This window comes from Lycium ferocissimum, chromosome 3 (genome assembly GCF_029784015.1).
Source record: "Lycium ferocissimum isolate CSIRO_LF1 chromosome 3, AGI_CSIRO_Lferr_CH_V1, whole genome shotgun sequence".
Classification (NCBI taxonomy): Eukaryota; Viridiplantae; Streptophyta; class Magnoliopsida; order Solanales; family Solanaceae; genus Lycium; species Lycium ferocissimum.
This window is the reverse complement of record NC_081344.1, coordinates 70,952,616-70,964,777: the sequence shown is the minus strand read 5'-3', so window position 1 is coordinate 70,964,777 and position 12,162 is coordinate 70,952,616. Positions and strand designations below refer to the sequence as shown.

The window sequence follows — 12,162 nt, the reverse complement described above, 5'->3', positions numbered from 1 at the left end:
TAATATCTCGGGACGCGGTTAGATGCACGACGCAGTTATTCATGATGCTAACGATATTGATTATTACACCGCACCTATATGGTCGGGCGGTTATTACGTTATGTATATATGATATGATGATGAGTACGAAAGTAAGTCGGCATGCGTATGATCGTCACTGATTCGATCGATTCTGAATTGCTCGTTGTTTTGCCTCCTCGCTTTATTGATGCTTCATTATTTTATATGCTTCACATACTCGGTACCTTATTCGTATCGACGTCCTTTCTTCGTGACGTCGTTGCTTCATGCCCACGAGTAGACAGGGGGTGGCCCGGACTCGTAGGAGCTAGCGATTGATTTGAGAGCACTCATATTGGGAAGTGCCACGGATTTCTCTTTTGGTATATATATATATACGTATATTCATGTTTTTTGGGCATGACGGGGGGTCTATCCGTCTGCCCGGATGTCTAGTATTCCGGTAGGGCTCCCTAGATACGCGAGCGTGGGTAGTACGGTCCCATGGCTTTTATGTATATGCATGTATATATTATTTTGGATACCGAAGGGCTTATGTTTATAAAAGTAAATGTATTTGAAAATTCCGGTCTTACATGATTATGAGCATATAGTATGAATAATAGCGAGATAAGCGGTAAGTGAGTGGTGTTCGGTGGTTAGCCCGGATACCGTCATGGCCGTAGCTCGGGTCGTGACAATATTGCTCAATACAGAGCAAAACGTTTGAATATTTTTTCATAAAATCTTCAATTTGTTCAAACTTAAACGGTGGTCTAAAAGATTCATAAGTTGCAACAGAAATAAAAATAGAATCATTTACTAAACATTTATCAGAAAATGAGACAAAAACCAACAAAAATTTCTTGGACAAGGATAGCTTCGCCATTGGGAGAAGGGGGAGTGGTGCACTAACCATTTGCTATGCACGGGATTAAGGATGTCCCTTTATCTTATCATTTTAGTAACTTTATCTTATCATTTTAGTAAGAGGTCCATTTCACAACTTAAAAATAAATATACTTCTTATCCTAATCATACGGCAACAACTTTGATCGATTGAGATTTCAAGGGGGAAATGAAGATTAAAAAAAAAACAAATGAAGGCTCCAATAGAAGGGATAGATGAGTAAATTAATTATGTTTCAACAGAAATAAATAAATTCACGCACTATATTTACTTTGTTTTGAGGCAAGTTGTTGGAGTCTCATCTTTTTTCCCTGGTGGTTGAATACGACGACCCGTGATCTAGATAAGGGACATAGTCTTGGATCTAGTAGTTTAAATTTGTTGAAAACGACTCTGCTAATAAATGCAGTTTTAATATAGAAATATTTTATGTAAAAACTATTCCTCAATTTCGACTATATGACTAATAAAAAATTGAACATATTCATTTGGATATAAGTATAGTTTAGTGACATTAGAAGTGGTGGCAAACTTACATTGAGCTTACTGAGTGCTTGAGCATGCATTAATTTTTTACTCATGCATTATATTTTTATATTAAAAATTAGTACTTCAGCAATAAATATACAAAGATAGTGATTAAGTATCCAATCTTAGAAAGTAATTTTAGATTATAGATAGTTGAGCACTCACGACTTATAAATTCTAAAGTCTTCACATCAAAGTTTAAAATTTTAATAGTTTAAATTTTATATGTTGTTAAAATAATTTCACACATTCTGGACGTATTAAAATATTAAAAAGTTGAAACAATACATAGTGTCGTTGCATTACGTACATAGAGAAGATGCACAATTGACTACCTATAAGTAGTGAGAGAATATAGTCTATTAAGCCATCCAACAAGTTGTACATGCAAACGAGTTCAAATTTGTGCACATTAACGAAAGGGCAATGGAAGAGAAATCATACAAAAATGATCCAATATTTAGATCCCAAAAAATATAAGGTGCTAAAAAATTATCAAAGTAGTTGAATAGGAGAATCACTAAAGCCTATAGGCCTTGAAACGTTTAGCAAAAGATGAAATTGATTTATTTGATATTCTCTCTGTATATATTTTTATCATTCCGTATCTTAAATATAGTTGTCCATTTTTACTTATTCAGTTTAAAAGATCAAGAAATAATTTAGTATTTCGTACCTATTTTACCATTATTATTAATTATTAAGTTGAAAAGTTCAAGAAATTCTTAGTGGCTGCACAATTTTTAAACTATATTTTATTGATTTCAATCATTAGATGACTTAGTACTCCCTCCGTCCCATATTACTTGTCCAGTTTCTCCTTTACACGCCCCTTAAGAATTCATAAATAAAAGTACACTTTTACTACATTACCTTTATCTCCATCCAATAAATCGCACTTTAATTAATATTCATAACTTTCAAAAACAATTAATGTTAAGAATAAAATAGGAAAAACTTAATTAATTCTATCTTGGTTTTGCAAATGGATAAGTATTTTGGGACGCATATTTTTAATAATGTGGACAACTAATATGGGACGGAGGGAGTAATAATTAGGGTTGATCATATAATAAAATTTTCATTATATTTTTGGCTCCTTAATAAGTGTGCTAAGTCAATACATGACAAGTAAAATGTAAGGAGAGAGTATTATGGATGATTGCTTATAGAAGAACAATTTCGTTTTTGTTGGCGGACAGTGTAAAATGTATTTACTCTGGAAGGATTACATTAAAAGCTAACTATTGATAGACAATATTTTATGTAAAAGTATTTACACTATTGTATTTATAATTTATAAATAACTAAATACATACATCTACACAAGTCTATAATTATAGACTGATAGAAAAAGTCTTTACAGAGAGAGAGATTCTGGCGTGAAAGCGTGGTTTGCCAGCGATGAAACAGAAGGCTTTTCTCTCTAAAGCTGGCACTGTATATTCATGCACTAACTAGTTATTTTTCCATTTTCCATATCTCTATCACTATATTTACATATTTTCCTCTCAAAATATGAAGATATTTATGTAAACAGAGATATACTCATTAGCCCAAAATCAAGAATATTTTGTTGGCATTTAGAATTTTGATGGTTGATCCTTGTACATTAACAATGGCTGCATCTCCTCCATTTCTTGCCAATGGAGAAAAGAAACACTGGTGGATTAGCAACAAAAAGGTAATAAAATAAAAACAAACACATTCTTGATTTTACCCATTTTCATTTCATTCATTTCCTTACATAATTGCATATATAGTTAGTTATGCTCAGGGGCGGAGCTAGAGTTTCGCCTATGGGTTCGGTAGAATTTAATAGTTTTGGCGCAAAACCTTATATTTGTTTGTTTAAAACACATTCTTGATTTTACCCATTTTCATTTTATTCACTGTCATACATAATTGCATATCATAGTTATGAAGAGGCGGAGCTAGAGCTTCGCCTACATAAACATGTATAGTCAAATATCTCTATAACAACATCGTCTGTCCCAATATTTTTTGGCTACTATAACAGAACATGAAAGATCGGTTCCACAGAAAACGTGATTGTTGTAGAGAAATATTGTTATAGAGGATGGTTGTTATACGGAGGTCTGACTGTATTTATGGTTATTATAGATAGGTCTAACACTAAGCTGTATTTTCTAGAATTCAAAATTCACAAACTCAAAATCTTGAACTTCGACTAACTATGCTCTGTATTTTTTGTTTCAGATTGTGGAAAAATATATCAGAGATGCCAAAATTCTCATTGCCACTCAAGAACTAAAAGAGATTGCTTCAGCTCTTAGCCTTGTTGAAGCTGCACTTGCAATTTCTCCACGTTTTGAAATTGCCTTAGAGTTAAAGGCTCGATGTTTGCTCTATTTAAGGTGTTATAAGGATGTAGCCTATATGTTACAGGATTATATTCCTAGTCTTAAAATGCCCAATGATGATACATCTTCTACCTCTTCTTCTGGTTCATTTGATAGCTCAAAGGAGCAAATTAGGCTCATTTCTTATGGTGTTGAGCCAAACTTCAAGTGCTTCTCTATATCTGATTTGAAGAGGAGGGTTATGGCTAGCCTCAACAAGAATTACAATAAAGAAGGTCAATGGAGGTAAGCTGTTAGACAGAGCGCACTTTTAATTAGTACTTAATTGTATTATGTCTCGACATGCCCTGTCATGTGTGAGTATGGTTTTTTTTTTTTCACCTCCCTCCAAAGAGCTCCCCTTTTGCTCTCTTGGTGACTCGAACACACAACCTTCGGATTGGAGGTGGAGGGTGCTTACCATCTGAGCAACCCCCTCTTGTCAATCTGGTTCTTATTCATGGGTCTAAACGCGTGGAAATATTTGTTGCTTTTTGGGTGGCGATGAGATTTAGCCGCTTTTCAGCCCTTGTAAAAATAGCCACAGTCTTAGTAGCCGTTTGGCCATAAAAATTATTCACTTTTTTCCGGAATTTTTTTTCACTTTTTTTACTTTTAGGCGTTTGGCCGTAAATATTCTGATTCCGGAATACCAAAAACAAGAAAAACTTGTTTTTCAAATTTTTTTCACTTTTTTCACTTTTTTACACTACAATTCACCAAAAATTACAATTTCAAAAAATATGGCCTAACACAACTCCAACTTCAAAAATTCCAAAAAAAGTGAATTTGTTTTTGATATTTATGGCCAAACGGCACCTTAGAGTTTTGAATTCCATATGTGGACATTGTCACATTGTTTTACATGTGGAATTTGATACTCCATTGACAGTGGCCACAAATGTGTGGGCCTAATTTTTTTTTTTTTTATGAGTTGAACACGTGGAGATATTTTTTGCTTTTTAAGCGGCGATGAAATTTGGGATAAAATTCACAAATAGTCACTTTCCAGCCCTTTTAATTGAAAAATAGTCATGTTTTAAGAGTTTCAAATTCCACATGTGGACACTATCATGGAGTTTTACCTGTGGGAATTTGATACTCCATTGACAGGGGCTATTTTTAAGAGAGGGCCGGAAAGTGTCTGGTAGGTGCTCTTTCTACCAAGGATTTGTACCTAGGAGGTTACTTGTTATGTGATCATCTCATTTAAAAGTTCAAGTTGTTAGAGAAAACACGCTTTTAATTAGTTCTTAATTATGTGATGTCTCAACAGGTACTTGGTCTTGGGACAAGCTTGTTGCCATCTGGGCCTAATGGAAGATGCAATGGTTTTGTTACAAACCGGAAAACGCCTTGCTACGGATGCATTTCGACGCGAGAGCATTTGTTGGTCTGACGATAGCTTCTCGTTTGCCAAATTTCCGGTCTTCTCAGGCAAAAATTGCTGCACGACTATGCCAATAACCGAGTCGGAGACAATCTCTCAACTTCTCAGTCATATCAAGCTACTCTTACGACGAAAAACTGCTGCAATTGCAGCTCTTGATGCTGGTCTTTACTCAGAAGCTATTAGGCATTTTCGAAAATTGTGGATGGTCGTCGTGGGGCCCCTCAGGGGTTTATGGCCGAATGCTATATGCATCGAGCATCTGCTTATCGTTCCTCTGGTCGAATTGCAGAGGCAATAGCTGATTGCAATCGAACCCTAGCATTGGACCCTTCTTGTATTAATGCACTTAGAACTAGAGCAGCATTATTTGAAACTATAAGATGCTTGCCCGATAGCCTTCACGATTTGGAGCACTTAAAACTCTTGTATAATTCAATTCTACGAGATAGGAAATTACAAGGACCAATATGGAAACGCCATCAAAACGTGGCATACAGGGAGATTCCAGGGAGGCTTTGTTCATTGGCTACGAAAATTCAAGAATTGAAGAAGAGAGTTGGAAATGGTGAAACGGGGAATGTGGATTACTATGCATTGATTGGTTTGAAGGGGGGTTGTTCAAGACCAGAACTGGAAAGAGCACATTTGTTGTTAACTTTAAGACACAAGCCTGATAAATCGACGAGTTTTGTAGAAAGGTGCGAGTTTGCAGATGAACAAGATGTAGATTCTGTTAAGGATAGAGCAAAGATGTCAGCTTTGATGTTGTATAGAATGATACAGAGAGGTTATGGAAGTTTGACGACGACAATCAAGGACGAAGAAGCGGCTGAGAAGCAGAGAAAGAAGGCTGCTGCTGCATTACAACTGATGCAGCAACAAGTTCAGCTAAATCAAGAACAACTCCAACAATCAAGAACTGAAACTTTTGGCACTGTTTCAATGCAACAGCAGCAAATTCAAGAACCTAAACAATCTAGAGCTGAAATTCTTGATTCAGATATGTGTAACACAAATGTTACAAACGCGACAGTATTCAAGGGGGCGTTCTGCAGAGAACTTACGATCGTTGGGAATTTGTTGTCTCAAGCTGGATTTAATCAACCAATTCCAGTGAACTATGAAGCATTGAGTTGTTGAATCTTAGGGGATAGAAAAGAGAATAATTTGAGATGTTATGCCACTGGCTCAGCAATTCTCGGGTTCAAGCCCTGAATATGAAAGAAAATCCTGTTAGGGAGTGCTTTCCCCTTAATGGGTCTAACGTGATGAGAATTCGGACAAGTTGAGGCCCCAATGCAGACCTGAACACTGGGTGGGAAACCAAAAAATAGAAAATGAATCTGCTCCTATATCATTGTACACATGGGGGAAATAAGTATTTACCACTGCTAGCTGGGAAAATTTTGTTACTTAGTTTTATCCACTTATCATTATACTCTCTTTGCACTACATGTACAGTGTTAAATTTAGTATCTAATTTACATTTTTTTGCGCGGATTACCCTTCTGTTGGGTGGTCTTTAATTTCTGCCCCTCAAATTGTTGGTCTTTAAATTTTGCCCTTGGCTGAAAAAGGTGGTCGAAAATACCTGAGGTTCTAGGTTCGAACCTCCTCAATGTCACAAAAAAAAAAAAAAGTTTGCAAGACAAGACTTTTGCAAAAAGTCTGCCTTATGTGTCAGACTTTGTCTGAAGACATAACAAAAAGTTCGCCTTACAAGACAAAGTCTGCCGTCTCCGGCATAGATTTTATGTAACTTCGCCAGAATAGGCATATGTTCATAGAACACTATGCCTTGCGAAAATATTATTATTTTTTACTTTACTGAGTTTCGAACCCAGAACTTGGGGATATTTTTGACCCCCTTTTTAAGCGAAGGACAAAAATTAAAGACTAGCGAATTGAGGGCCAAATATTAAAGACCAGTCTGTATGAAGGACAATAGTGCAAACTGCCCATTGAGAATCGTCTTTTACACACATCCATTGGCTATAGATACATAGGCCTTGCCTCGTAATTTTTACACAAATAATTTCGAACTCTTATTCTCGCAGCTTCTCTGCATTGTTTTCAAAATAAAACATCGTATGATTTGGTCGAGTTCTTCTCAAATCTCAAGCTAAGATTGCAATAATTTACTACCCTGGAATAATGATCATCGATGTAATAATGAACACTAGACGTTTTAGTCATATGTTTCGTATGAAAAAATAAGCCACAATTGAACAATATATGTAAAACAAAAATAGGTACGATTTAAGTCAAGAATATGTAGATAGCAATTTCCAGCTACATGTGAATTTTACAGAAATAGCAATATCTTCTCATCAAACTACGAAGATACCAAAGGATACAAAATAGTAGTAATAGAAGAGCTGATCAGTTCGAAAAACAAATGAATAAATATCTGGTGAAACCAATCTTTTCCAAAAATGCTGATCTACAGCATAACAAGGATGCGATCTCTTTGAACTTCTATTTTATGTATTGAGATACCCACTTAAATCCATCACCATACCCCATTTTCCGTACAATACTGCACATAAATACCTCCAAAGGCCGAACGGTAGAATCAGCAAGATTCACTTTACCCTTGCCAGTAGTGACACCGGTCAAGCCAAGGTGGTAACGCAATTCATCTTCTGAGGCTGCATATGGTATGTCTATCTTGTTTCCCAAAATGAGGAAGGGGACAGTAGCAAGGGATTCATCAGAAAGAAGTGCGTCTAGTTCCTTTTTCGACTCTGCAAATCGCTCTTTGTCGTATGCATCAACCAGGTATACAACTGCATCAACCTGTGCAAACAGCAACTCAAGCCGATTAACATAAAAAGAGAAAACTGTACTGGAGTAGGTAATGTTTCCATAAGACATGCGATTTAGTCCCTGGATGTTGGTTTGTGACTATTTTAGTCCTGAGCTTCCATCTGCTCTTCAGCATATGCTACTTCCAAGAATAAAAAACCTAACCATCAGAACAACCTGTGTCCTACGCACACTTTAGGGGCACTTTTATCCACTTCCATAAAATAAACGAATAGAGAAAAAGATAAAAGGTCCAACCGCTAAGGCATTAACACATTATAATTTATCAAAAGAGGGGAAATAAACATTATGCATGAGGAGATTTTGTCTTTTGTTTATTAAGGCGGAATTTTTTGAAATAGAGAAAAGGGTACATTAAGGCAGAATTGGACTAAAAGGTCCACTAAAATATGGATTACAACGAGTAAATTTGGCATTTGGTGAGACCAAGGGCAACTGGTCTAAGAATATTCATAATTTCCTCTGCCATTTAATTACCCAACTCCGAAGAAAAAAAGAAAACAAAAAGAAAAAAAAGTGTAAGCACAGTTAGGCAAACAGTAGACTATAAAGCAATCAAAGATGGAAAGATATCGTGGCTTGTAACCTTGAGGGAAAAGGGACAACATAGACCTTAAATCAGGATAGCAACGTGTAATTCTTTTAACCTTGGGGACACCAACTGCTCATTGTTCTTGTGTTATGATTTTCCTTTAAAAATTAGCAAGCATACAGAGCAATTTATGAAGAGAAAGTGGAGTCTTAAGGAAAAAATAAATTTAGGTCAAACCAATATGAAATACTTTTTTAACTTGTCATTTCCTTCCTATATCATTTACTCCCTCCATCTCATTTTATGTGACCATGTTTAACTGCATACGAAATTTAAAAATTAAAGAAGACTTTTGAAATGTAAGGCAAAATATATGCAACAACAACAACATCCCAGTGAAATCCCACATAGTGGGGTCTGGGGAGGGTAGAATGTATGCAGACCCTATCCCTACCTTGGGAGGTAGGGAGGCTGTTTCCGGTAGACCCTCGGCATACCCAAATATATGCAAAGTACAAAAATTATCCTTTTAAATGAGTGGTAGTGAGGGTTCCATATGCATTTTTATTTTGGTGGTGGTGTCCCAACAACAACAAAAAACCCAGTGTACTCCCACAATGGTGTCCCAACAAATCATGTAATTAAGGGTAATGAGGATACTGAATTGAATAGTTTCTAAATTGTGGTCAATGACACAATGAAGTGGGTGAGACCAGAGTTCAAATCTCCATAGAGACAAAAAAAGGCAGTAGCTTTCGAAGATTGGCACCTCTAAGTGTGCGGTTATATAATCTTGCACTAACCATGTTAAGCTTGTCAAACTTTTAAGTTTCAGCAAAGGAAAAAAAAAAAAAAAAACTCCACATACTTCAAAGCACCAAAACTCCGCAAGACAAACTTCAGACCAGCAAAATGCTTAAGATGTGTTACAGAACACGTGGATCTGATGCAATTACATGAAGATTGATCCAAATATCCAGTACAGTTGATATAAAAGGCAATTTTGAGTTTTCTGTACTTTTGGGTTATTAAAAAAAAATCCTTTTCATTATTTCTTTCCATTAAAGCATAAAAAATGATCAGGTTACAAAATTCAAGTATTGATATATTTCTAATTTGACAGAAAGATTCAGCACAATCACCGAATGGTGCAAGACAAGTTCTGCCCCTGTATGCAGAATTAGACTTATAGAGAAAAATGGTTATCAACATTTAATACGCATATCATACCTTGGCATAGTAATCTTTCCAGACTCGACGAGCGATCTGATGACCTCCCAAGTCAAAAGCTTTGAACTTTATTTTCCCAATACTCAACTCTTCAGATGTAGGATACTGAGTTGGCTGATGCTGAACCAACCTCTGTCATTAAAATCCAATAAAAAAAAATAATCAAAACAGAGACAATATTTTATGATAACATAAGACAATTAAACACCAAGCAATCAATCAACTACACACAATATGAATCCTCAACACCCATTTTCTCACTTCAACTCCGTTCAAGTGTTCTCAAAGATCCACTGTAATTACTCCATCCGTCTCAAATTGATGTCTTTGTTAGTGTATCCCAAAAAAAAATGCGAGCTTTACAATTTAGCTTTAAACTTCTCATCTTGCCATTAATAAGATGATTTACATGTTTCAAAGTTTTTCTTAAACTCCGTGCCGAGTCAAACAACATAACATAAACTCTGTAATTAATGAAATCCAATAAATAAATAATCAAAACGGAGACAATGTTTTATAATAAATCAAGACAATTAGACCACAATCAATCAATCAACTACACGCAATATGAATCCTCAGCATCCATTTGCTCATTTCAACCCAATTCAAGTTTTCTCAAAGATTCATTATAATTACTCCACCTGTCAACAATTTAACTCTAAACTTCTCATTCTGCCATTAATTTGATGATGATTTACTTATGTCAAGAATATCTTAAATTCCGCGCCCAATCAAACAACATAACATATTATGAGAAAATAATCAAACCAAAGACGATCCTTTTTATGATAAATCAAGACAATTAGACACCAACTAATCAATCAACTACACACAATATGAAACCTCAGCACACATTTGCTCAATTCAACTCAGCTCAAGTTTTCTCAAAGATCCATTATAGTTACAACATTCGTCTCAAATTTATGTCTTTTGTAGTCTGTCCCAAAAAAAAAAATGTCAAACTTTCTACATTTAAAAACAATTTAGCTTTAAACTTCTCATATTGTCATTAATAAGATGATTTACATGTTTCAAAAGTTTTTCTTAAATTCAGTGCCAAATCAACACCATAACATAATTATGATAAATCAAGACAATTAGGCCACAATCATTCAACTACACCCAATATGAATTCTCAGCACACATTTGCTCATTAAATTCAATTCAAGTTTTCTCAAAGATTCATTATAACAACACCATCTGTCCCAAAACAAAAAAGATGCTAACTTTATATAATTCGAAACAATTTAACCTTAAACTTCTCATTCTTCCATTAATAAGATGATTTACATTTTTCAAAGATTCCTTAAACTCCATGCCCAATCAAACAACATAACATACTACTCCCTTTATCCTAATTTATGCGACACTTTTCACTTTTCGCTTTTCAAGATTCAAACAGAATCTTTTAATGAGATAGATTTACATGTTTCAAAAGTTTTTTTTAAACTCCGTGCCCAATCAAACAACATAACATAATATTACAATAAAATAAAAGATTACCTCATCTTTAAGCATATGAAGAAGAGTAGTTTTACCAGCATTATCAAGACCAAGAAATAAGATCTTAGCTTCTTTTTGCCATAAACCTAAAGATGACAAAACTCCATAAAACCAATCCCACAAAAACATTTTCTTGTTTTTTACAATTCAAGAAAGATCTAATCTGGATTATAATGCAAGAAAGCAGATCTGGGGTGCTAATTAATGTGAGATTTGCATTGTTAAATGATGATTAAAGAATTGTTTAGGGTTTAGGTGCAAGCTAATAATGGGAACAATGAAATTGAAGCTATTTTTTTTGTTGGTGACAACTGACAACGTTAGTGGAAAAGAGACAATTTTGTGTGGATGGATCTGAACTGTCATTTATTGCTGTCACATTTTGTTTTTTTTTTTGTTTTTTTGTTTTTTTGTTTTTGTTTTTCTGGTCAAAATATCGACAGTTTATTACTGGTTGACAACCAGTGGTTGTGGTCGATAGCTGATAGGTAGTAGTAATTGAAATTAAAATATTGCTTTTTATATTTAATCAATTTAGATGCCAATCTAATCTCTTTTTTTTTTTTTTTTCTTCCCATTATACCGAGATAAAAGATTAAACTTTAAAAAATGGCTTAATATGCCGACATCATTCAAACTTGCCAGTATGTTTTATTTAGACACTCGAACTACGGGGTGTTGTAATTGAACACTTGGATATGTGATAAAGTGTTCCTGTTAGACACTTTCAGTTCAAATTTTGGAATTTTTTCTTTTGTGTGTGTTTTCAAACTCTCATTACGCAGATAAGTTAATCACTTAAAACATGACATCTCCTTTAATTATATGAATTAGTTTCAATAAGTTGCAAAACCTTAGCATGTTCCAATTGGGG

The 12,162-nt window shown here is 34.8% G+C and overlaps 1 protein-coding gene and 1 pseudogene across 2 annotated transcripts; one reads left to right on the top strand and one right to left on the bottom strand.

Annotated features, from left to right (window-relative positions):
* The first annotated feature begins 2,775 nt into the window (after positions 1-2,775).
* LOC132050645 (uncharacterized) lies at positions 2,776-6,438 on the top strand (annotated as a pseudogene).
* Positions 6,439-7,461: 1,023 nt separating this feature from the next.
* Positions 7,462-11,703, bottom strand: LOC132050644 (GTP-binding protein SAR1A-like). 2 transcript variants are annotated; one of them, XM_059441998.1, is made up of 4 exons: positions 11,649-11,703; positions 11,289-11,577; positions 9,786-9,917; positions 7,462-7,993 (listed from the first exon to the last, which is right to left on the bottom strand). In XM_059441998.1, the coding sequence occupies exons 2-4, from the start codon at positions 11,415-11,417 to the stop codon at positions 7,673-7,675; spliced, it is 582 nt and encodes a 193-aa protein (XP_059297981.1). In that variant the 5' UTR covers positions 11,418-11,577; positions 11,649-11,703; the 3' UTR covers positions 7,462-7,672. The 2 variants fall into 2 exon arrangements, with proteins under 2 accessions (XP_059297981.1, XP_059297980.1); XM_059441997.1 differs by lacking the exon at positions 11,649-11,703 and having other exon boundaries at positions 11,289-11,614.
* Between the last annotated feature and the right edge of the window lie 459 nt (positions 11,704-12,162).